Source organism: Strigops habroptila, chromosome Z (genome assembly GCF_004027225.2).
Source record: "Strigops habroptila isolate Jane chromosome Z, bStrHab1.2.pri, whole genome shotgun sequence".
Taxonomy (NCBI): Eukaryota; Metazoa; Chordata; class Aves; order Psittaciformes; family Psittacidae; genus Strigops; species Strigops habroptila.
Genome location: NC_044302.2, coordinates 67868010 through 67892634, shown reverse-complemented (window position 1 = coordinate 67892634; position 24625 = coordinate 67868010). Strand labels below are relative to the sequence as shown.

The following is a 24625-nucleotide window of genomic DNA, read 5'->3' as shown; positions in this document are numbered from 1 at the left end:
GAGGTAATCAATACAGAGTCTCAGTTGTCTTTTTGTTCAGATTTCTGGAGCATGTACATCAGTAAGGCTACTACCACAGTAAAAATAAACAGTAAGAAAAACTTTTTAGTATTAAATAGATGTGTGCATATAACTGCTACATATACTGGTCCAAACAAACTCCAGGGTTACACATCCGGTGAAATCAACGTGGCTGGGTGAGAGCTTACTTAAAACAATTTGTAATGTATCTCACTTTCTGGAGCAGACAACATTATACTTCCCAGCGGCAAGGCTTGGCACGCAGCCAGCTATGAGAGGGGACAATTGAGGAGTCTAATGGTAGAACCCATCACTGCAATTTCCTGCAAGTCAGGGACATGAAACAGCACAGCTGCTGGGAGGAGTGAATAGCTGAAGGAGCTTGTATGAACTTCAATAGCAGGCTAGAGCAGCGCTCCACTGTGAATGACAAGTGATGGGCCAAACCACTCGGGAGCTACCGATGAGTTATTAATGGTGACAGGTACACTACCTGGGAGACAGGTTGAGAGGGGAAAAAGATTATTTATAAGCGAATAGTTAACAGCTGTACCCACTGCTAAGCATTACATGGATGCCACAAACTGTAGAATTCAAATCTTGGGTTATTCAAGCACGAACAACTGCCTATCACCAAACTGCAAGGCATCGGTACAAATTAAAGTGGGAGAGATGAGATGAGGCTGGAACGATGCCTTGCTCAAGAAGGCAATGTCATCACAGAGTGCAGATAAGAGCTAGAGAAGGGCCGAGATAACTATGAGGTGAATTATGGTTCTTAATAATAATGATGAATTTGCAAGAACAGCTTTTTAATTTTTCCTGAGGGCTTTGCAAGAGAACAGATGCTGAATGTGTCCTGTACTGACAAGAATAAATGGGGGAAAAAATATAATAAGCAAAGGAAATGTTTTCGAAGAAGTTTTCTTTTGATATGAGAAATAATATATTTCTATTATAGAGATTTTTTTTTCTATCTTCAGCCCCCTTCCAAGTTCGAAAGCCACATTGTTAAGCTTATAATGTTCTCACAATACCTACAATAATATAGTTACCCATTTTTTCCCAAAGGAATGAAACATTGTACTACTGAGTATATTGAAAGTGGCATGGACAAAAATCTTTCAAATCTATTTCTCTTTCTTGTATGTACTATAAGAAGCAAGAAAAAAAAAAAACCAACCAAAAAAAACAACCCAAAACAAAACCGCAAAGAAACCCCACCAAAAAAAAAAAAGCCCCACAAAACAAACAAAATAAGAAAACCCCAACACATCAGGATTTTGGAAATGTTCTCATAATGTGAGCATCATGAGCAGTTAAATACCAGCAAGACCAGCCAGGTGCCAAGACAATAAGCAAAGCTTCACTGACTTCAAGGCTTTCATAGAGCACTGAGAATCCCTGCATTAGATGTCTCCAGAAGGAGACATCTTTGACCTCCAACAAAATGTGTCAAATGCCTAATCTTATGAAAAAATAAATTAAAAAAATAAATTAATTAATTAAAAAAAAAAAAAAGTGAGGCATTAAGCACTTAGTATCAAACTATATGCTTAAGCTCCATATTCAGTTTTTATTGAAATGCAGTCTCAAACAGATTGCAAAATGGTAGCAAAAAAAGAAGGCTAGTCAGCAACAGCTGGGTTCCTCCAAGGCGGAGGGAACAAACTGTTTATATCTATGGTTACTGCCACTTCTCCTTTCATTGCCATAGGGGTATTGTGCTCTTGCATGCTCTGTGGAGGAGATATGTAAGCCAGAAAAAGTTCACACTTCAAAAAGCTTCTGAGGATTTAAAATATAAGGACATAAGCTGGCTCAGCACCATAACTGTAAGTTTTGGTCCAAATCTTTCAGTTCAAGCATTCCAAAGTGAACATCACCAAAAGGCAAATAGCCCTCCATGAATGTGTGCTCGCGCATGCACATGCGTGTGTTGGGGGTAGATGTGATATTAGCAAAGCTTACACCTAATTTGCTTTCTGCTTTTCGTAAGATTTATTTTTCCTCATCTGTTTCATTCCAGTTCTCATGGTCAACTGGTATGATTCCTCAGTATCTGAACTTCTAGCACTGTGAATCAATATTGAAATATACAGCCAAAGCTAAGTGAGACCGTAACATTTTACTTTAATTGGCCATTAAAGTATTTTTATTAACTACTACGTGTTGTGGAAACTGATTTTCACAGAACTTAACTTTTAGGCATAAAACAATCAAGCAGTCACAACATCATTTTTAAAGGTACAGTGAGATTCAGGAACTGAATATAGGTGGGATTTGGCATTAGTAGCCTTCTGAAAATTCTCTATCTGCACATATTATTGATTAAATTCTTGTTTCCCTTGTTTCCCTCCTACTTCAAAATTTATTTTTGCTTAAACTGGGGAAGGAGATGGTCAGGTGGGCAAGGACCTTGTGCTCACTTATAATTTCTTCCACCTACCCCAGAAAACTCCTGCTTGGGTCAGGAAAGAAAAAAAGCAGAGCAGCCTCGACCAAAGAAGTTAAGACCTTTGCTTAGTGAGGTCCTAGTCTTCATGAACATGGTGAAACTGACTTGGAGACCTCATAATGAGATTCTGCTTAATTAGTGAGTCTCCATGTGCAAACCATGCCACAAATGGTCCATGCCTTGTGGCCTTGATTTGAGAGATGTAATAAATGTCAGTGCAGAGAGAGATGGAGCCTACCCCAGTGAAAACCATTAACAATAAAGAAAGAATCTTTAGAAACATACAATTTTCAATTGAAACATACTTTCTCATACAGTTACCACAACCTAGTATTCATTCCTTTTCAAGTAAAGGGCAATGTTTACAGGAAGGGAACTGTTGTGTGACCCCAGCTGACCAAGCTGACATACATACATTCATTGAGACCCAAATGCAGAAAATTATACAAGCATATGCTTAACATTAAACATGTGAGCAGATCCCTGTTGAAGCCAAGGGCATTAATTGTTTAAAGCTGGGTAGATGCATAGGCACCTTGCTGAAATCAGGACTCACTTTCGACAGTGACTGAGCAGTTATCCAGGTAACAAATTATGTTTGGCTCCCTATGGCTTTATGTCTCTAGTGTCCAATACCCTGTGACCTCTTTTGGTTTGCATTTTTTATAACCTTTTTCCCCCCTTTCTCTCTAGTACAGTTTCTTTGATGCCTCAGAAGGGATGGGTCTTTGTCTTCAGTGTAGGAACTACCAGTGTCTCTCTTCACTACCAAGCCACAGACAAAAAGCATATAGAGACTTCGTAGATTTGCAGCACCTTCCTTCCCATCTGAAAGCAGTTACACAAAACATTGTCATATGAGTCTCATTCCTTTGAATAGCTAGATAAAAAAAAAACCAACAAAAAAACAAACACCCCCTAAAAAAACCCCAAAAAAACCCCAAAACCAAAAAAAAAAACCACAAAAAAACCCCACCAAACAACCCCCCCAAAAACAAACAAAAAACAAACAAACACACCCCCCTCTCCCCACAAAAAAAAAAAAAAAAGAAACCAAACAAAAAAAAAACCAAAAACAAACCCCGGACTCCTGTACAGAGCAATAGCTGCTGATTCCAGACAATTATCTTGTATGAACTAAGGGTAAACACTCTGCTGGGATGAAAGCAAGTACCTTAAAGAGAGACTTACAGAGTACTACAACGTAAAACAGACTGGTGAAGGGCAAATGCATTACAGACGCACATCTAAAGTCTGGTGTGACTAGTATTGGAAATTCATACTATGTTACTGAAGCTATTATTCAGGCATGGGAGTATGTATACTTTAATTTCAAATTTTCCGTCTGCAGCACTTCTGAAGCACCTCAAACTGGTTTGACATTTAAATTCTCACAAGTGCTTCAAAGTCTATGAAACTTCCTATTGCATTGACATTTTTATCCTGCTCCAAACATGTTAACATTGATAGAACAAGCAGTTCCATGCTAATGTACTATATTTTCATTGATCTATTTGATCTTGCAGGTTAATATTCACCAAAAACAAACAAACAAATAAAAACTTTGAAAAAATTATTTTTTATTATTTCTGTGACTCCAGGGTAAGTGTAAAGCTCACGTTAGTTATGTCACAATGTTTCCATGCCTAGGAAAAATGGTTATATTGACCCAATGAGAGAGCTAACTCTTCTTTCCAGCTGAACTGACACTCTTCCAACTACCAGAATAAACAACCTCGCATTTAATAATTGTTATAGGACAGTTTTAGGACAATTAATACTATATGCACGACAACACTGTAACAAGATTAGGAAACTGAAATATATGCAGGACTACAGGGCTGTTCAGTTCATGACACATCAAGTACCAGGCTCCAAGAACATATACAAGTAGGCATTGTGAGAAACTCACTCTTTTAAGATGCATCTTAAGCTCATCATGTAAAATCAACTTGCTAGCTGTACGTGGTTGAGGAAACACAGTCTCCTCTAGCCACAGCCTCCAAACGAGGGCTGCAAGTGATCAAGTCAGAGATGGTATGCATATCATAAGCTGCTGCCATTGTTTCTCTGCACACCACCACTTCTGCTGGATAGTTGTCCCAGAACAGCTTCTTACATTCTGTAACACCCAGGGTTTCTGCAGCCTCACAACAAACACAATTGCATGAAAAATCTGCTACAGACATTATTAATTCCTCACCCTTTTTCTCTCAAGAAACATATCTCTGCCTTCAACTGTGGCAGAAAATGGATGTCATGGGTCTTATATCCATTACCCCGTAAGTCTCTGAGTCTACAAAAGGCAGAGAAGAGCTCTCGTTTGCATCACGTGGTGCTGCTTGAAATGCTCTTATCAAGAGGAAATCCATTCACACATGTAAAGCAATTGAATTAGTAATAGTTAAATTCTTTAAAACTAAACTTAATTTTACCAAATGAAATCTTTCTAAAATATATGGGACAAAAGCATTTTTGTGGATTGTAACATTACACAGTTAGCATGTTTTATTTAATAGTTAGGAATGCTACAGCAGAATAGCTAGTTCTTGCACTTTTATAAAAAATGTTCTGATATTACAAGGTGGTTTGGGTTTTTTTTTTTGTTTGTTTGTTTGTTTTTACTGTACCTGCTTCTTAGAATTCTTGTGTTAATTTTCTACCTAAAGAAGTTTTAATTTTTCATTGCTTTGTTTACAGTAGGTTTCAAATCAGGAAGAAATAACTTGAAAATACAAACCTAACTTTCTCCATTATAAAAAGGAAAGCAAAAATATACTGCATTAAATTTGATCTTTAAAACCAATTCTCCAATATCCAGAATCTGAATTTATGACCTTCAGGTGTTTGAGGCTAGTAATACTGAACTGCTTCATATTAATATGCTGACCTTCTGTAGTGACTATCCTTTTCTGAAGCCATTCACCAAACACTCCTTCGGCTATATATTGAGCTAGCTGAACAGCGTAAGCTACACAGGCATTGTCCTAGTTACTTCCAAATAGTCTGAGAGCCATTAATTGTTTTAATGCAAAGCCTGGTGCATCATAACCTAAGTTGCAAGCAACCAGATGAGCAGGCTTATTTCCTCTATTCCTATTTGTCAGCACCATATGTCAACTTGGACACGAGTTAAAGACATCCACTATCCAGACTGCATGGATAAAAATGTTCTGATGTTAACTCCATTACCATATCCATATCACTATGCAAGCTATACATATACACAAAACCCAGCATGCTGATCTATACAGGGCCAGAAGTCTTAAAAATCTACTATCCTACAACTGACTTCCTTCTCTGCAGGACAACAGTAACACAGGTTTCCACTGTTCACACATCCTTTCCAGGAGAATGAATGTAAGACTTTGGGGTGAAATTCTGGCAAAATTCATCATGAAGAATCCAGCAAGGTTGGATATAAACAGACATATTTTCCCCTACTATAAAACTGAAACAAATTCTTCCCTTTCTATTTGCTAAAAAGTTTATTTAAAAAATATTTACTGAAACTACTGTTCCAGTGGTGGTGATGTTTCAGAATTTGACTAAAAAAAAAAATCATAATTGCACATTCTATTTCATTAGAGGATCTCAAAGCACTTCATAAACATTAATTAAAAACATCCAAGTATTAATTGGGATGATTAGAACATTTTGTAAAAGCCGTGGGGGAGGAGAGAAATCAAGCTGAAGCACAAAGGACTCGTGCAGCAAGTTAATATATTAGAGCCAGTAGAATAATACATGTTTCCTGACTTCAACTGAAGTATTCAAAACTCTAGGACATGGTGCAAAATGACAACCAAATCATAGAAGATATTTCAGCACAAGAAAGAAAAGTAAATTTCTTAATTAAAACACATGAGTTCATCTTCATTAGATTCAAAATGTACCTTGATACGTAAAAGAGGGTTGTCTATCTACATTTAATGCTGTGTTCTTACTGCCTAGAAGGCAACAGTAAGTGCTAATGACATTTACCCCTCCTAATAAGAGTTGCTCACACTTCACTGCTATTCCTTGTTATTGCTCAGGACAGGCACCAGCACCTCATTGAAAGATCAGGCTGGAAGGGAAAAAAGTCCCCTTGAGATCCTTTGGACTTCAAGAAAAGCAGTAAACCAACAGATGCTGGACAGATGACAAGTTTGATTCTCTATGGCCCTTCCTGATTCCTAAGAGTCTGTGGGCCTAAATTTCATAAGTGCCTGAAGCCAGTGCTGACACACAGACAACTAAAACCACCCCTAAACTCAGAACAAGAGGTGTCTAAACTGGGAAGTCTTAAATCCATTAAAGTGTCATGGTCTGGACTCCATACTCTCTAATTGAGTTAATCTCCATTGATGTGTAGCTGAATGGTTAATATCACCACCTTATCACCTCCAGAACCATGATTTGAATTCAGCCTCAGGTCCTCTGTGAAGAGTGTCGTCTATAAAAAGCAGTAGTTCTAAACTCTGAGCTGTATTTTTTAAGAATAATTCCTTGGATTCTTGGCACTCACCTTCACATGAACACGCATTTCCCTTTGATCAATAGCTTTATGCCTTTGTGTTTTCTTTATCTTATAACAGGTCACTGCATTTATTACAAGAAAATTGAGATGGACAGTAATCTCAAGATCCTGTACTCAACTCAGTGGTCATATTTCTTTGACAGAGTGCAGGATATGTTCTGGTAGAGGCTTCAACATGGTACTGTCAGCAAGAAAGTGCCAAGACAAGGCTAGGAAGAAAGCCCTTCTCTCCTTTCCCCTCGTCCACAGAGAATCAGTCTCAAAACCAGAGACTTTTGTCACAGACACACACTTGAAATCTATTAGAAGTATAAATAAAACGTATAGACTATTTAATTATGTGCATGTATACACATACATATATACATATTTAATGGAAAAAATACGTATTTAATGAAAAAACTTCTGTGGTCATAAATGGTTAATAGAAGAACATTCTGAAGCAAGAAAGCTGGAAATAGTTTCCTCCTTGGCTTACCTGCCAAGACCCAAGTTCAGGGCTCTGTTTCTCCTGCAATGCTTGATGGCATCACTCACACCTAAACCAGCCGAGGGAGTGAACTATTGCTCCCAACTCCTTCATCCCCCACTCTACTTTAGGTGTTTGTGATTTCATCAACTATCACGAGAGAAACACAGAACCATGAACTCAAACCTTGGCAGGTGAAGAAATTTTCAACTCTACTTTAAAAAGTAAGCACACATGGTCCTGGCATATGCCTGACAGACCTTCAGTAACAGCCATTCCCATGGCTCTGCATCCCAGTAGCTGAGCCTAGCGGTGTAAAACTACATCAGTCAGTGGGATCTTCTCACTGCCAGTACTGTAAACAGTACACATTCCAGGTATAAAAAACACAGATACACAAAAGTCTCTCTCTCTTTTTTCTTTATGGTCTTCAGCATTAAAAAAACCATCTTTGCATTTCTGAGCCATGTGAAACACTGTGGTTACAAAGGCTGGCTATTTCATAGTAGTCATTAAGAACCAGCATCATGTATACTGCTGTCGATCACCAGGGGTTATACAGCCCTCTGCTTCATTACCCTTGCAAGATGCAAGACACAGAGCAGCAATACCACGGCTCTCCAGCTGCACATATTCCAGAAATCCAAACGATCTTTTCATGTCACTGAGACATCTGCTGTCATGAAACTTGTCCTGGTGGCATTCAGAAGTGCCATCAAACTCTTTGGATTTTATTTTTATTCTTTCCCAGTTCAAGTGCTAATGGTCATGATAAATAGAGTCATGTAGCACTAGTGTGATTGGTAGTATTACTATTAGAGGTACAGCATCAAAAGCAGCAGGGAAATGTTAGGCAAGTTAGTGTAGATACAGAGAAAATCTGAAAGCACTTCACACTGTAGAACAAATGGCACTACTTTGCTCAAACACACAACAATGCTTCCCTCTGGCCCAGCAGTTGGGCTTTGATTCCTATCTCCCTCTTCAGTCCTTGAAAGTTTATCTGAGCTTTTTCCACCCTCTGTTTAGGGATAGGATATTCACTCCTAGCTAAGTATGGCTAAGATGAATACAAAAGAGCATGGGGCATAGCAGAGAATCTCTGTTCCAGAGAAGTGCAGGGGAGTCATGCTAAACTGACTCACATGGGAGAAGAGAAACTCTTACAGATGATCACAGCCACAAATATTAGCATGCAGTGATGCTGTGGGAGGAATGGAAAACTCAGGAGATGCACACATCATCTAACAGATCCTTTTCATCTGTTTGTGCTAAAGAGGCAAAATCGAAGAAGGAGGGGCAGTGAAACTGAGGTGAGGCTGAAGAAGGGAAGATAAGCAAGAAAAAAGGGGGTGGGGGGAATGGGAGGCAATGATAACAGGATGAGTAAGTTGGAGTGGAAAGAGAGGGAGGAGGGAACAGACAGGCACAGAAAACAAGAAAGAGGCCGGGCATATACTAAAAAGACCCAGATTTAAATCCCATCTGTGCTAGGAGAGTAGAAGTCTGGATAGATGTTGCCCAGCTTTGAGCATTTGGTTGCTGAGAGGATCACTGTTGAAAAACACTGTCAGAACAAAAGAACACATGAGAATGTTAACAACAGTTACAAGGGTAAAAAAACCCCACAAGACAGAAGCATCTACAAAGCTGAAAAAAGTAAATCAAGCTGTAAAAGGGTGACTCTCCTCGTTATCAAGTAATTAAATGTGGGTGGCAGTTATTATGGGAAATACAAGCTTGCATATGAAACACTTTGGTTGTATTTTGGCTTTGTTACAGTCTTCACCAGATAAACTTCTTAACCTTTACCTGCATCAGTTTTAGTATACATTAAAAGGGTGTAATACTCATAGAGTATATATGGAAAGACTGAGTGACTGCTTCTTAAAATGCATGGAAATCCTCCAGTGGTCAGAGCTAAAGTGGAAAGTATTAATTAAGAGATTGACAAACAGACCAATGAGGAAGGAGGAGCAATATCAATTAAATAAAGGCATAACCTTCATACAAAAGCCATTTTTAGTGTATTAATGGTGCATAATTGTCATCAAACTTGTGCTGGGTTGCAAGGCTAACCTTTTTTTCCCCATCCATATAATAATTTGATTGCTTGTTTCTCTTACTTTTCTTTATCATGTAGCACACCACCACTTTACAGGTGTCATTTTATGAAAGTTAAAAATCAGTAAATCAACTGATGGCACTTGGGGAAAAGACTGACAGAAACTTCACATGTCTCGTGATTATAGGTGGGACACTGAAAGTTTGATATGATCGCTACTATGACCTGACATTATTCATCTACCTTGGAAAAGCTGATATCCTCAGAGCTGCTGTTTGTTTTTTCCCTTTCTGATGTTCCTTATGTTTAAGCAATGGAGGCCGTTTGACAAGCTGTTTAACTAAATAGCCCTTGCACTTGGGCTCCATAGCAAAAGTTCAAACACCTTAAAAGGAAGCAAATGAGTACAGATGGGAAAGCTAAGACTCTAAAGTCTCTAAAGGAAGTCAGATAGCAACAGAACCCATGATTTTCTGAAATCCTCCACAGACAGGCCAATGTTGGGCAATATTTAATTTTAAGAACAATAAAGTAATTTCCATCTGTGCATATGGCTAATATTTTACCTGCTTAGAGGGGATGAGGTGCTAAGGGATTACTCAGAGAAAGATCAGAAAAGAAATTAAGAACGGTATTATTAAAGATGCTCAAATTTATCTCTTTGGTCTCTCTCCAAATCTCTTGACCTAATCTGCTTTTACACTAAGGCAATTCAACTATTTGGTCACAAACCAGTTGAAAAAGTGTTGAGCTGTTACTCAAAACATTGAATCATTATTTGCAAAGAGTCAGTTTATGGCCTCTAAGTTGTGGTCACGTATCTTATCTTCTGCAACTGGACCAGTGTAAAAGCTGAATGCCCCAGCTTTTGACTGCTCATGGTATAATTGCTCTCTAGCCCTTTCCTCTCAGAATAATCAGAGTTTAGCATGTTTAGCAGGAGGATTTTTCTAACCTGGCTTGTTTAGGGATAGCTTGGCTAGGGAGAAATGACACACGTAGTTAAGCTACATGTGGTGTAGTAAAGTGTGGTAAAGTATTCTTCAGTGGCAGAGCAAAGGAGAACAACTGGCAAAGTTACTTCTTCACTCAGCTCACCTGGAATCTAACCAGCACTGGAGACTTACTTATAGTTGAGCTGTTCTTTACAGCAAAAGTAACTTCACCCAAATCAATAGAGTCGCTAATCATAGAATCATAGAATAGTTAGGGTTGGAAAGGACCTTAAGATCATCTAGTTCCAACCCCCCTGCCATGGGCAGGGACACCTCGCACTAAACCATGTCGCCCAAGGCTTTGTCCAACCTGGCCTTGAACACCGGCAGGGATGGGGCATTCACAACTTTCTTGGGCAACCCATTCCAATGCCTCACCAACCTCACTGTAAAGAACTTCTTCCTTATATCTAATCTCAACTTCCCCTGTTTAAGTTTGAAGCCATTACCCCTTGTCCTACCACTACAGTCCCTAAGAAAGAATACCTCCCCAGCATCCTTATAGGACCCCTTCAGATACTGGAAGGCTGCTATGGGGTCTCCACGCAGCCTTCTCTTCTCCAGGCTTAACAGCCCCAACTTTCTCACCTCTTTGAGTAGCAGGTGCAGAATCTGACCCGCACCAGCTACTGGTGTTGACAGAATAATACCTTGTCATGCAAAGACAGTTGTTACATTGGCTGTTCGCAAAGAGAAAACCTACAGGCTCACCAACAGCTCCATGTAAAATACAGTAACTTAGTTCCTTGAGATAGGTACCAGATAAACAAGTCTAAAAACTGAAGTGCTCTGGATGTCCATGAAGCAAACACAGTCCAGAAAGTTTCTCTATGCAGTTATTTTGAGGATCCCTTCTACAGATGAGAGGACAACTCCTCCTCTAAAACACTAATCCTGTGAGCAATTTGGTAAGACTGATGGCTAAATTGTCACTCACTCACGTTTCAGAGGTAAGTATCCATTCATCAAAAACTAGGTTTATTGCACAGAGGCTAGAGAAAGCTTGCCAGGTCTTAATGCCTTTCAGCCATTACTGGCAATGTTCTGATTGTGCCCAAATGTGAAAGGTAGTTTTTCACATTACCTCCACCGGTTTCAGGTTCCTTTGCTTCATGTGGTCCATTAAATGTATCCACTGAATAAAGCAACAAATACTGCATTTTTCTCTGCCCACTGCTATTTAATCTGCTGTTTAGAAACATTATTAATCAAACGGAGGATGTTGCAAACAAACCCATCCACATTGAATCACTAACAACTAGACAGAGGCACTGGTTTTCTCTTGTTTCTCGAGTGGAGCAAATGGTGAGGTTTTTCTCAAAAATTACTGAGAAAAAGTATTTTCTTTTTTCGTGGGAAGAAGAGTTTCGATATGCATCTTGAAGAGGAAATAAAATTCCAGGCAATACTAAAATAATCAATATTGAGTGGATGTATCTACCCTAAAATTTCCACCACCCCCTCCACCACCCTGCCCTCCCCCCCATAAGCATCTGCAGCACAATTAGCTCTGGAGCCTCAACACAAGAGGGACTTGGACCTGCTCAAGGAAGTCCAGAAGAGGGCCATGAAGACAATCAGAGGGCTGGAGCACCTCTCCTATGAAGAGAGGCTGAGAGAGTTGGGTTTGTTCAGCCTGGAGAAGAGAAGGCTTGGGGGAGACCTTGGAGCAGCCTTCCAGTATCTAAAGGGGGTACTGCCCTATCCCTGGAGGTCTTCAAGGCCAGTGGCTTTCAGCAACCTGGTCTAGTGGAAGGTGTCCCTGCCCGTTGCAGACGGGTTGGAACTAGATCTTTAAGGTCCTTTCCAACCTTAACCATTCTATGATCCTATGATTCTGTGATCAAGTTACAGGTTTAAAACCTTAATTTTATTAGATTAGAGACAAAAAAGCTAGTTTACTGTTGCTGTTTCTCTAACTGACGCATTATAGCAAATTTAAACATTTTCCTAGAGATATATATGTATGCATTTGATATACAGTGAGTATGTATTAGTGCATGGTAAACTCACCAGCATTGACTGGACTAGGTTATAACTTTGAAAGGTTTGCACAGACAAGTTAAAAAGAACTCTACTTCCAGACTGAGAGCCAGATCTTCCTGAGTTCACTGTGTGACCACCTACCAATGACCCCAAAGTTCTGCAATATTCTGGGTGATTTCTTTTGGTTTTTGATACTTCTGTTTCTCATATAGGACACTCATGACATTTCGTTGGAAGCTTTTTGTATGGCAAAGCTGAGTTTGAAAACACCAAATAAGTCTGTGAAGACTTCCAATTCTACAATGATCAGCTTCATCAAACAGCAGCTTTTGCTCAAAGAAGACATCACCTGTAGTTCTCATCTGTATGCACTTTTACTATGCTAGTGCTACTACAAATTTCTTTTCAAATTTCCCTTTATGGCCCTTTTCTCCTCTTTATCAGATAGTTGCAATAGAGTTACTTTTTAAACAAGATTTTTTTATTATCATAGATTTGATTAATTTTCCTAAGATTTCTCTTCATGTGTATTTTACTAAGCAGTTTCCTTTTCTGAGCTTCCTAGCTTTAGTGGAAACAAAATGCATCTTTTGCCCAGAGGTTCTGGAACCACCATGCTTGGAACTATTCAAAAGCTGACCGGACATGGTCCTGGGCAATTGGCTCTAGGTGTCCCTGCTTTAGCAGGGGGCTTGGACAAGATGACCTCCCTTCCAAACTTGACCAGTCTGTGATTCTTTAAAATTGGAGAGCTAAACTAACAGGCAGGTTCAACTACACATATCATAGGTCTTCGTTCACCTACTAACACAATCCACAGCTGAGCGCTAACCAAGTCAGTATGTGGCAAGACTGTAAAGCCTGCCCTTAACTAACATTGATAATTGTTCTCCGTTAACTGACATAATATTCAATATACTGTTGTTGAATGTACTAATGGTAAAATTAATGCCTTGAGGGCTACAATGTGATTGAGTTTTAGCCAGATAAACTGAACTCTGACCTAATACTGTACTATAGGCCTTTACACCACTCGGATGCATAGGTCACCATCTCACTCTGTATAAACCTCTATGTAATTATATTACAAGCCATTCTTGTATATATTAATATCATTCCAACAGATAATTAAAACAAAATCAATACAAGCCTGATTCTATGACCTTTGAAACAAGAAAACTACTGATTTCAGTCAGTCTTGTCTGTAACGAACACTGAATTATATTCTACACTTGCAATATATTACGACTAACTATAAATCACATTTAGTAAACAGCAAGTTTCTAATGTTATGTCTTAGAAAGGATGCATTTTTTTTTTATGTGCATTCCTTTGCAAATCATATTTCTTCAGCCTTCTTGATCAGTAGCATTCAAAATCCAGAATTTAAAATATGATGCAACATGCACAAAATTCCATTACAGGAAGTATCTCTGTAGATATCTGTCATGTATCTATCCAAAGTACATATAATATCTAATATCCATAAATACATGTCCATACATATGTATTGTACAAACACCTATAGATATCTATTGTATAAATATCATGGAAATACTTAAGTATAAGTTTTAGACTGCTAATGGAAAAATTAATTCTACTGTATTTGAACATGTGCAACATTTAGCTTTAACAAAATGGATGATTGAGAGAATGCTAAAATAATTAAAGAAGAGCTCCATTCTGTAGATATCCCTATAAGAATAACAAGATCTCATTATTAAAGTAATAGCGTTTTTCTCTAGGACTGTTCTATAATTCAGTATGCTTTTCTGTGAAAATCCATGTATAGAGCATTTAACAAAATATAAGAACACAGCATATGAAGTTTTCCATAGAATTACATAAGGGGAATTTACTTTTTTCACATAAAGGACAGAAAATTGAGGAGGAATTTAAAACTACAGTCAGGATTGCACAGAGCAGGGATAAGGATTCTCATATTTTCTGTACAGTGCCAAGCATGCTATCATTGCCTAAGAAAGTAAAGAAATAAATCAGAAACTAGAATTTTCAAAGTTTTTCAGGTGTGTCTACTTCAATAACTGGATAACTTCTATATGATGCAGAGCTCCTGCAAAGTCAGCAGCAATTAGGAAAACTCAGAAGCATGTGGTATTAGATTCTGAATCAGAAATAGTCTTGTACAATGTAATAATTCACTTTAGAACCCAACAGATTATGAAATTCTTCAGATAAGCAACCATACATATTCATGACCACACTCATAAAGCAAGCATGTCCATTTTTTTGTTTACTTATTTTATGTTTTGTTTGCTTACCTTATCTTAACCAATCTGCAAGTAACACTTTATTTAAAGCTACCTTTTTAAAATGGCCTTATAAACATGATTTCCCGTTTATACATTACAATGTAAAGATACTTCTCAACACAACCATGATCACAACCCCCATTTCATTTACACCTTATTAGATTCTCGCTAAAAAAAGGAAAGAAAAGATGAAGGAGCTGCTGACTTGGATCTTAGTTTCTTAAGTCAAACAGTAGCTCTTGAAAACTTGCTCTTGAAAAGTTGCCTTTGATGACCAAAGCAGCCTTGCAGCTAGCTAACTCATTATTTTCAGTATTTAAGGTATTTCCTACAATAAGCATAAGCAAATATAAACAAATATTATGGTATTTTTTTTTAGTTTAGGAAAAATTGAATATTTTATTTTGTCAACACCATCATTAGTTGTCACATGCCACACTAAATTTACTTCATGTCCTTCTACCTCTTTGGATGCACGGTCACTATGTCTATACGAAAGAAATTTTAGTTAACTGGGTTTGGAAACATGCTTTGCTTTATTTCCTACCTGAAGGATGTAGCCTCGAACATAGTCTCGAAGTGTCCAGCCTAAGCCATGTAGAATATGCAAAACCTCCTCTTGCTTCAGTACACTGAAGAGTCGATCAAGTAGTATCTTCAGTCTTACAGGCACAGCCTGAGTACCGTAGAGCATCAGGCTGCTGATGTCAAACACAACATTGGACTGCACAATCTCCACTTGGGTTGGGTGGTAGAGGTGCTGAGTACTAAGCTTGTCCAAGGCTGAAAGAAAAGAGGTTAAGTATAAGAGCAGAGCTAAAGGAAAGACAAGAAAATAATTCCAAAGAATCATCTAAACACATCAAATTTGCAGATGCATTTATTTTCCAGAGAAATATCACCTGTGTGATTCACATAAACAGCATCGCAGAATGGTTTAGTTTGGAAGGGACCTTTTAAGGTCATCTAGTCCAATCCCTCTGCAATGACCAGGGACATCTTCAACTACAGATGAGGTTGCTCAGAGCCTCGTCCAACTTAACCTTGAATATTTCCAGGGATGGATCGTCTACAACCTCTCTAGGCAGCCTGTTCCAGTGTTCCACTATCTAGCCTCTTTTAGTTTAAAACCATTACCCCTTTTCCTACCGCAACAGGCCCTATTAAAGTCTGTTCCCATCTTTCTTATAGCCCCCCTCGAAGTATTCAAAGGCTGCAATAAGGTCTCCATGGAGCCTTCTCATCTCCGGGCTGAATAACGTCAACTCTCTCAGCCTTTCCTCATAGGAGAGGTGTTACATCCCTCTGATCATTTTTGTGGCTCTCCTCTGGATCTGCTCCAACTGTCTTTCCTGTGCTGAGGACTCCATAACTGGATTCAGTATTCCAGGTGGGGTCTCACCAGAGCAGAGTAGAGGGGCAGAATCACCTCCCTTGAGCAGCTTGACACACTTCCTTTGGTCCAGCCCAAGATATGTTTTGCTCTCTGGGCTGCAAATGCACTCTGCCATTCAGTTTTTCAGTCACCAGTCCCTCCAAGTTCTTCTCCACAGGGCTGCTCTCACTCCCCTCATCCCCCAACCTGCACTGATACCAGGGGTTGTCCGGACCCAGGTGCAGGATCTTGCACTTGGCCTTTTTGAACCTCGTGAAGTTCACATTGGCCCACTTCTTGGTCTCTCTCAATGGCATCTCATCCCTCAGGCATGTCAACCACACCAGTCAACTTGGTGTTATCTGCACATTTGCTGAGGTTGCACTTGATGTCTATGTCATTGATGAAGATATTAAACAGTACTGGTCCCGGTATGGACCCCTGAGGGACACCATTTATCACCGAGTGATTCACAGATGCAGTCTGAAACAGGCTTAGTTTCCAAAGGTCACAATTAACTTTAATTTCTACAGTAAAAGGGTGCTTGGGTGAACCCCAGAGACTACAATACTCATAAGATCATAAGAAACTACAAAAATTTATGATTAACTGATGAACAAGACTGAAGCTCTGTACAATTATTTGGACTGTTAAGGGTTTAAGACTTAATATCTAAGGGAAAAAAAGAAAACAGATACACCCTAAACTCCAGCCTTTTAAACATGTTAAAAATTAGTCCCCCGATTTACCATAAATTCTGTCATGAATTCACTGCTACTTGAGCTGGCTTGTTTGTCTTATCCTTCTGTGTGAATTTCATGTTATTCGCTGTGACGTGAATAATTTAGAGATGAGGGGAGGGGTGGTTTGCAGGATGAAGGTAATTCTTATCCCCTTGTGAAGTTAAATATGATGGAATTGTATATGACATCACACACTTTACTGAGTATCAATGTTTAAATTTAATTTTCTTTTCATTTTATGGACTATGTTGCAGCACCTAAGCTTCTCACTGCTATTTTAAACAAAACTTTCTGAGCATTTGAAATGATTTTATAGGGACTTCTTCTCCTGTACTTCGGTTTCTTCTTGGCTTATGGTCACTGGAGAGTTCATGTACTCTTGATAAATTGCTTTCTTATATCCAGAGTGCAAAGGCCCTTATCATTTACTTGCTGGCTTCATTCAACACATTTACTCCGAGGAATACTTTTTCAAAGAGTTCTGGTTTCCTTATACTTCATTTCTTTCAACTGATTTGTCTCATCTTTCCTATTCTAGTGGTTAAGTCAACTTTGAATAAATAACTTTAAATATTAATTTAACATTCAGAAAAGATAAGGAATTGGCAAGCCTAGGGTCTGCAGTTCTGTGTCTCTCCACAGGACATTTATACTGCAGAATGTGAAGGGTGGGATTTTTCTTCCAAAAGCTATTCTTCCAAAGTACGTCAGCTATAGTCTTCATGACGTGGGACTGATATATTTACACGGTCTAATGAATGAGGTTTGACTGAAGCTTAAACAGGTCAAACACCTTCCTACATTTTTTTTTTTTTTTACCCCCTTTATGTGTGCTTTTTTTCTAACGTGTTTATTTTGCTACTACCATAACAGATGTCATCAAAACACTCATCTAGAAAAGCCTAGAAAATAGATTTTGTTACTGTGCAGCTGTGCTGTGCTATATGTGTGCTGATGTGTACATGTATACATGTACCTGGGAGGGCAGAACAACAATTTGGAAGGTGTAAAATAAAGTATTAGTATTTTTTTTTAATAATATTACTCACAACAAGAATTCTGCAAATAATATTATTGTTAATAGATGTAACATCTTCTACCAGACTATCGAAATAACTAAGCAGTTCTGGATCACCTACAGCTTTCCTACCTTCAGTCCTACAGAATGAGAAAAGTCTGAAGAGGTTAACTGACTTCTCTAAGTTTACACAAATTCAGACCAGACTCAAGACTTGAATGAGTATTTTCTGAATACTCAATGCTTTTTAATCAGTGCATCATACTGTATTTCTGATATATCTTAACATATATCTTAATACTTGGGTTTGTTTCTGTTTACTTAAGATTAAACTCTATGCCTGCAACTTCTTCCAGCTAAAGAAGACCTGGCTTGCTGAGGATTTTTGAGGTACTTTGGCCCAAGTCATAATGACTGTAAGACATCTTTATCTAAAGACTATTGGGTGGATTATAAAACTAATAGCTATAATGAGATTACAAAACTCTGCGGACATTTACCCATTTCATGTAATGTGACATTGGAAAAGCCGAGACAGAAGTGAAAAAAGAAATTAAAAAGGTCCTTTTAAATTACTAAGCACACTTTTTGACCAGCAGACAGAAATTTTCACAACATACCCTGTACTATTCCATTTATCTGCAACATTTGTTTTCAAGCAATATTATAGACATCCACTTCTCAACACAATCACACAAATAAAAGATAATCTGTTGTTGGCTTAACGTTCCAAGTGACAGTGAAATTATCTCAAATTTTGAGATGTGCCTTCTTTTACATATTATTTAATAAGCAAATAAGCAGTGGATTTTATCCTTTGAAGTACAAGTCAGGATATGCACTAAAATCTGTAATTTATTACACGATGAAGCATATATTTTTGCATAGGTGTGTGAGAACATTTGCAAACTAAAGACAGACTTCATGCTATGGGCAGAAAAGAAAAAAGGGAAAAAGTTGTACCTGAAGAAAGAGGAAATGCACTTGCCTTTCAGGAGAAATAATAGTATGGTAAGCTTCTGAAATTCTTTCAGACCACTGACTATTGAAACTCCTTGCACTTAGCTGGAGAATGAAACTTTTCACTGTAATTTGTAATTTATAAAAATTATTTTGTTTCTTTAAAAGAGATTGCTAAGGAAATAGTTGTTGACAGAGAAGTTACTTTTTGAGAACTTCTAACTCATTTCTCTGCTGGTATCATTAGTGAACTAAAGCTGATGTTCTAAGTGGATTCAAGATCCATGTATATTGTTAGACACATACCTTTTCAAATAAGAGATAAGAGAAGAATCTAAGTATCACTGTTGGTTTTTCTGTAAGGATAAGAGTTTTAACTTTAGCCATGCTAAATCTCAGAGTAGACAGTTGTATTCTGCTGTCCTGAATTGCCCATCTAATTTCATGTGAATAATGCATTCCTCACCATTTTCTGTTCTAAACTATTGGTTCAATTTCTATATGAGGATGAACAATGCTGTGCTTCAAAGGTGAATACGTTCCATGGTATCTGCAGCAGTGTATGATTCCGTAAGTGTTTAGGAAGACTTCAGGATGAAACATGCTATATAGAAGAATAAGCTTTATCACACCTGAGAAATGACATAAACAGATGGGTCCTTATTAAGAAGATACCAGTAACTGAACACCATAAACCACACATTAAAAGTCCCTTCCTGGTGCAGTATGAGGTATTAACTCACACTTCTTACACTTTCAGTAGGCTCAAAAGTTCAACCAGAAAAGCCTTAACATGTTTATGAGTTTTTGGTTTTAACCTGCACAGTCTTCTCCAGAAACCTCACTAAAATGGTCGCAGATAGATGATTAAGCTAAGAAGGCTGCCTTTAACAGCACTGCCCCAATAGTCTGATATTCTTTACCTCATGTGAGTGGAAAGCTACTCACTGATAGAAGAAGAAGAGATCTAACGGCTCTTAAAATCACATACTTTCTGAAGTAATCAAAATTTTTGTGCAACAGTCTGAAAAGGCCCTTGTGTTTCACTATAAAAACCTAAAGCTGGGTAGTATTTCTGTGGTGAATTCTAAATCTCAACTACTTTTTTTTTTTCTCTCTATAGAAATTGGGGAGGGGGGATGCTGGGGGGGGAGCCGGGGGGGGGCAAAAAAAAAAAAAAAAAAAAAGTAGATGTTACAAAAGATTGCCTTCAACACCCCAAGATTTCTAATTGGATAATTAATATAGGACTTAGAAACTTTTCAGCACTGTTTTTCTTACCTAATTCTGAAGTATCAAGTATGCACCATAATAATGTAGATAATTTAGAATATTAGAATATTTCTAAATAGAATATGTAGAATACGTAGATAATTTAGAATATTGAAAGGGACCTACAACCATCACCTAGTCCAACTGCCTCACCATTTCAGGGCTAGACCAACAACTGAAGCCTGTTATTAAGGGCACTGTCCTAATGCCTCTTGAACACTGACAGGCTTGAACACCTCTCTAGGAAGCCCTTTCCAGTGTTTGACCACCCTCTCGGTACAGAAATGCTTCCTAATATCAAGCCTGAGCCTCCCATGTTGCCTTATCCACTCTTTGCCTTCCTGAACATAAACAAAATCTTCCAGATTTTACAGAGACTCTGCTCAGTATAATCTGAATTGTGAAGAGAACTTTGAAACTGATACGTCAGTCTTCACACTACAGCCTGAAGTATTCTTACTATGCAAAATTCCAGCAAAAAACTTTGGACGTATTTATTAGAAACCAATGCACAAACTTTTATATTCCATTTGTGGTTTGTTGCGTTTTGAGGGTGGAGGTGGGGGGGGGAGCAGTTAATGTAATAAAATGGGGATGGGAAATCTACTTCACCATTTATTTTTTACTGGAGTTTTGGGAACCTGTGTAATTCGAATTAAATTTAGTGCAAAAGATAGTTTAAAATAAGGCTCAAATACTTGTTAAACTTATCAAAAGACAGAAAATGAAGACAAAGTCTTTCATTTAATCTATACTGGGGCCAGTTCATAGGCTCAGCTATGCAAACTTACTCATTGACCTTAGACCCCTTCCTTCCCAACATGCAGTGGACAAAGTCAAACAAATTAAAAGTAACTTTTCTGAGTGGATTCATTTTTTATTAAGCAAAAGAAATACAAGTATGCAGTGATTAATTTTGTACTTTAGAGGTCTCATACTGTTTTTTGAATAGCTACAATAAAAGCATGACATTTTGCCTTTACTGAATATAATACAATTTTAAATATCCTAGTTTTAATGCAATTGGAATTGTGAATACACATACCTCTTGCTAATGTCCTGATCCTAGATTAATATTTAGGTACCCTAGGAAGGGATGAAAAGGTCTAGTGGAACCCTTTCTCTCAGATGATTTGCCTGGCCGTGTTTCTCAGAACACCACAAAGAGTCAGTAAGTTGCAGTGTACAGGTCAGTATGGATCTCATTCCATTTCAGTTTTAAATTTGGGCTCTGTAATAGTTCCACGCTAGATTTTCTGACATGCTCGTTAGCCAGTTCTCTAATTTACCAAAAAGGAATACAATTGGAATGCATACACATACACATGACAATACAGAATTTTATAAACATCATCATCTTTCCAGATTACTAGATTTGTTCAAGGGTCAACAGGAAAATGAAAAAGAAATTTTATGTAGTGTCCAGACAATAACAGAGAGCTTCACAGACACTTTTTTAACCTAAGTAACTGGGCCACTTTTGATAGCAAGAGAAACTAAAATTAGCAGACAGATTACATATACAACATCAACATAAAAAAATTCCATAACACTGTTGCAACAACAGCATGTTGAGTATGGTAAACCACTTACAGTATTATTAATGGCAATGTGGAGCTTCACATTTAAGACTTCAAGATTTTCTTCTTGCAGCAAGTTTACCGACAACACCAAGCTGTGTGGTCAGTCGATATGCTGGAGGGAAGGGATGCCATCCAGAGGGACCTGGACAGTGTCAAGAAGTGGGCCTGCGTAAACCGCATGAAGTTTAACAAGGCCAAGTACAAGGTCCTGCACCTGGGTCAGGGCAATCCCAAGCACAGACAGAGGTTGGGCAGAGAATGGATTGAGAGAGGCCCTGCGGAGAAGGACTTGGGGGTGTTGGTGGAAGAGAAACTGAACATGAGCCGGCTTCAGCGTGCGCTTGCAGCCCAGAAACCAACCATATCCTGGGCTGCAACAAAAGGAGCATGACCAGCAGGTCGAAGGAGGTGATTCTCCTCCTCTACTCTGCTCTGGTGGGACCCCACCTGCAGTACTGCGATCAGCTCTGGTGTCCCCAACACAAGATGGATGTGCACCTGCTCGAGCAAGTCCAGAAGAGGGCCATGAAGATGCTCAGAGGGCTGGAGCACCTCCGCTATGAAGAGTGGCTGAGAGAGTTGGACTTGTTCAGCTTGAAGAAGGCTCAGGGGAGACCTTAGAGCAGCTTCCAGTGCTAAAGGGGGACTATATGAAATCTGCAGAGGGACTTTTCACAAGGGCATGTAGTGACAGGACAAGGGGAAATGGTTTTAAGCTTACAGACGGGAGATTTAAATTGGACATTAGGAAGAAATTCTTCTCTATATGCATGGTGAGACACCGGAACAGGTTGCCCAGAAGAAGCTGTGCCTGCCCCATCCCTGGAGGTGTTCCAGGGCTTTGAGCAACCTGACCTAGTGGAAGGTGTCCCTGCCCATTGCAGGGGGATTCGAACTAGGTAACTAGATGATCTTTAAAGTCCCTTCCAACCAAAACTATTCTATGATTCTTTTCATCAAGAACAGAAGGTAGCTTATGAATGACTACAATACTGGAGGGACAGGTAAACTACTGCAGACATAAGAGGTGGCCCAAGCTGACCTCCCTCAGGATGCAGATTTAATACCACCTGTAACATGGTGTAATGTGGTACATTTTGTAGGTGGAAAAAATTGCTCTTCAAATATATCATGCTTAGAAGGTGACTAAGGACAAGAAAACTTGCCAGTGCCTACTGAATGTCTCACATATTCTCATAGTGTACAAAATCATTCCGTTCACCCTGTTGTAAATGCACAGAGCATGGGACATTTACATTTATATGGGTGGGTGAACATCCTGAATCAGACTGGATATAAATTCCAGCTATGGCATCCTTTGGTGATCTCCATTTCACTTCCGTCTTCATCCCTTCCACAATTTAATCTGGGTAAGAGAAATGCCCACTAAGACACTGTGGGTTTCAAAAGATCATGGAAGGAAAGTAAGTCAGGCATATTCTGATTCACAGGCAAACCCAACTTTTCCTTCTGCCTTTTACTGTATTTAAGAGCTAATAATGGAAACCACTTGCCAAATGCACTTAGTCTCTGACAGAGGGACACATATGTGATCTTCTAATTTACAGCTTGCATGTACAGATGTTCGCACTTAGTAAAAGGATTCTTAATCGCACTTTAAAATTAAACATGTGTTGATAATAGGTGTTTCAAACCCAAACAACACAGCAACTAAACTGATAAATGTCTTCATGCCTCACCATGCCTCATGCTCTAACAACATTTTCATAACAGATCAAAAAAAAAAAACCAACAGCACTTCAGTTGCATGTACACAAAATAAATGTTACCAAAAAAATGTCCGAATTAAAACTTTCATTAATTCTTCTGTCTATGATCTGATTCCAAGTTGAAACATTTAGATTGCTACTAAGTTTATGTAGCCAAAAGCAGAACCACAGTTTGTTCACAGACGTTGCTTGCTGTCTGCATTTTTTTTCATCCCTCTGCAAAACTTTGAACCCCATCCAGCTCTGACACACTGCCTCTTCAGTTAATAACTATCAAGTTTCCCCTTGTCTCCTGTCTACTTTTCTTTGAGGCAATTGCGCACTCAGCACCCCGAGATAATAACACACATCTATAAGATAAAAGCAATGGCATTAATGTAATTGTCTGCCTTTCTCTCTTTAGCCTAATCTTTTCTTTTCCTTCAGTTTTGACTGCCTCTGTGACACCTGTTTTTGTCTCCTCTGATCCTACGACAGGTTTTCCGCTGACAAGGTTTTTGCCTGACAGAGATTCTGCCAGACAAGAACATAATAAAATATGAAGAGCTGCTTGTCAGAATTTCTGCCAATGCTCACATGAAATGGGGGGGGGGTGGGGGTGTGTGTGGTGTGGAAATCCTGACTTTTTTTTTAAAGGGGCCCTGCACTGGTCGCTTCTGGCCTGTCAAGAAAACAGCCTTCCTGGCCAATTCCTGCAAGCCAAACAGGTGTTTTCTTTTATGTTGTCTTTCTATACAAAAGCCTTTTTCTTCAAAAGTGGAAAACATGATTACAGAGGAAAAGAGGGAAAAAAAACCCCACAAAAATGAAACAAAAACAAAAACAAAAAAAAAAAAAGAAAAGGCAAAACCCCCCAAAACCAAAACAACAACAAAAAAAAACAAACCACACACACACAAAAAAAAAAAAAACCCAAACAAAACAAAATAAAAAAAAAAACCAAAAAAAAAAAAAGTGCCCCAAAATGCTTTCTCCTAAAAATGAAGGTTAGACCTAACTTTGCATAGTGGTACCTCGTGAGCATGTTTTAATTGAAATTTACTCCTTAAATAAAGTGGTAGACTTTTTCTCCCTCCTCCTTGTTGGTAGCTAATGTGTTCAAAAGAACAAGCTGTAAAGGATCTTCATTCCAAGTTCTCAGGAAAACAACTGGGC

At 38.6% G+C, this 24625-nt stretch overlaps 1 protein-coding gene across 2 annotated transcripts in view; it reads right to left on the bottom strand.

The window, feature by feature from the left end:
- The window catches only part of BNC2 (basonuclin 2), a 333331-nt gene that overhangs the window by 86786 nt on the left and 221920 nt on the right, over window positions 1–24625 (bottom strand). For both annotated transcript variants that reach the window (XM_030470480.1, XM_030470479.1), the window contains exon 4: window positions 15337–15572. In XM_030470480.1, coding sequence (XP_030326340.1) covers window positions 15337–15572 — 236 coding nt within the window. The remainder of the gene's footprint in view (window positions 1–15336; window positions 15573–24625) is intronic.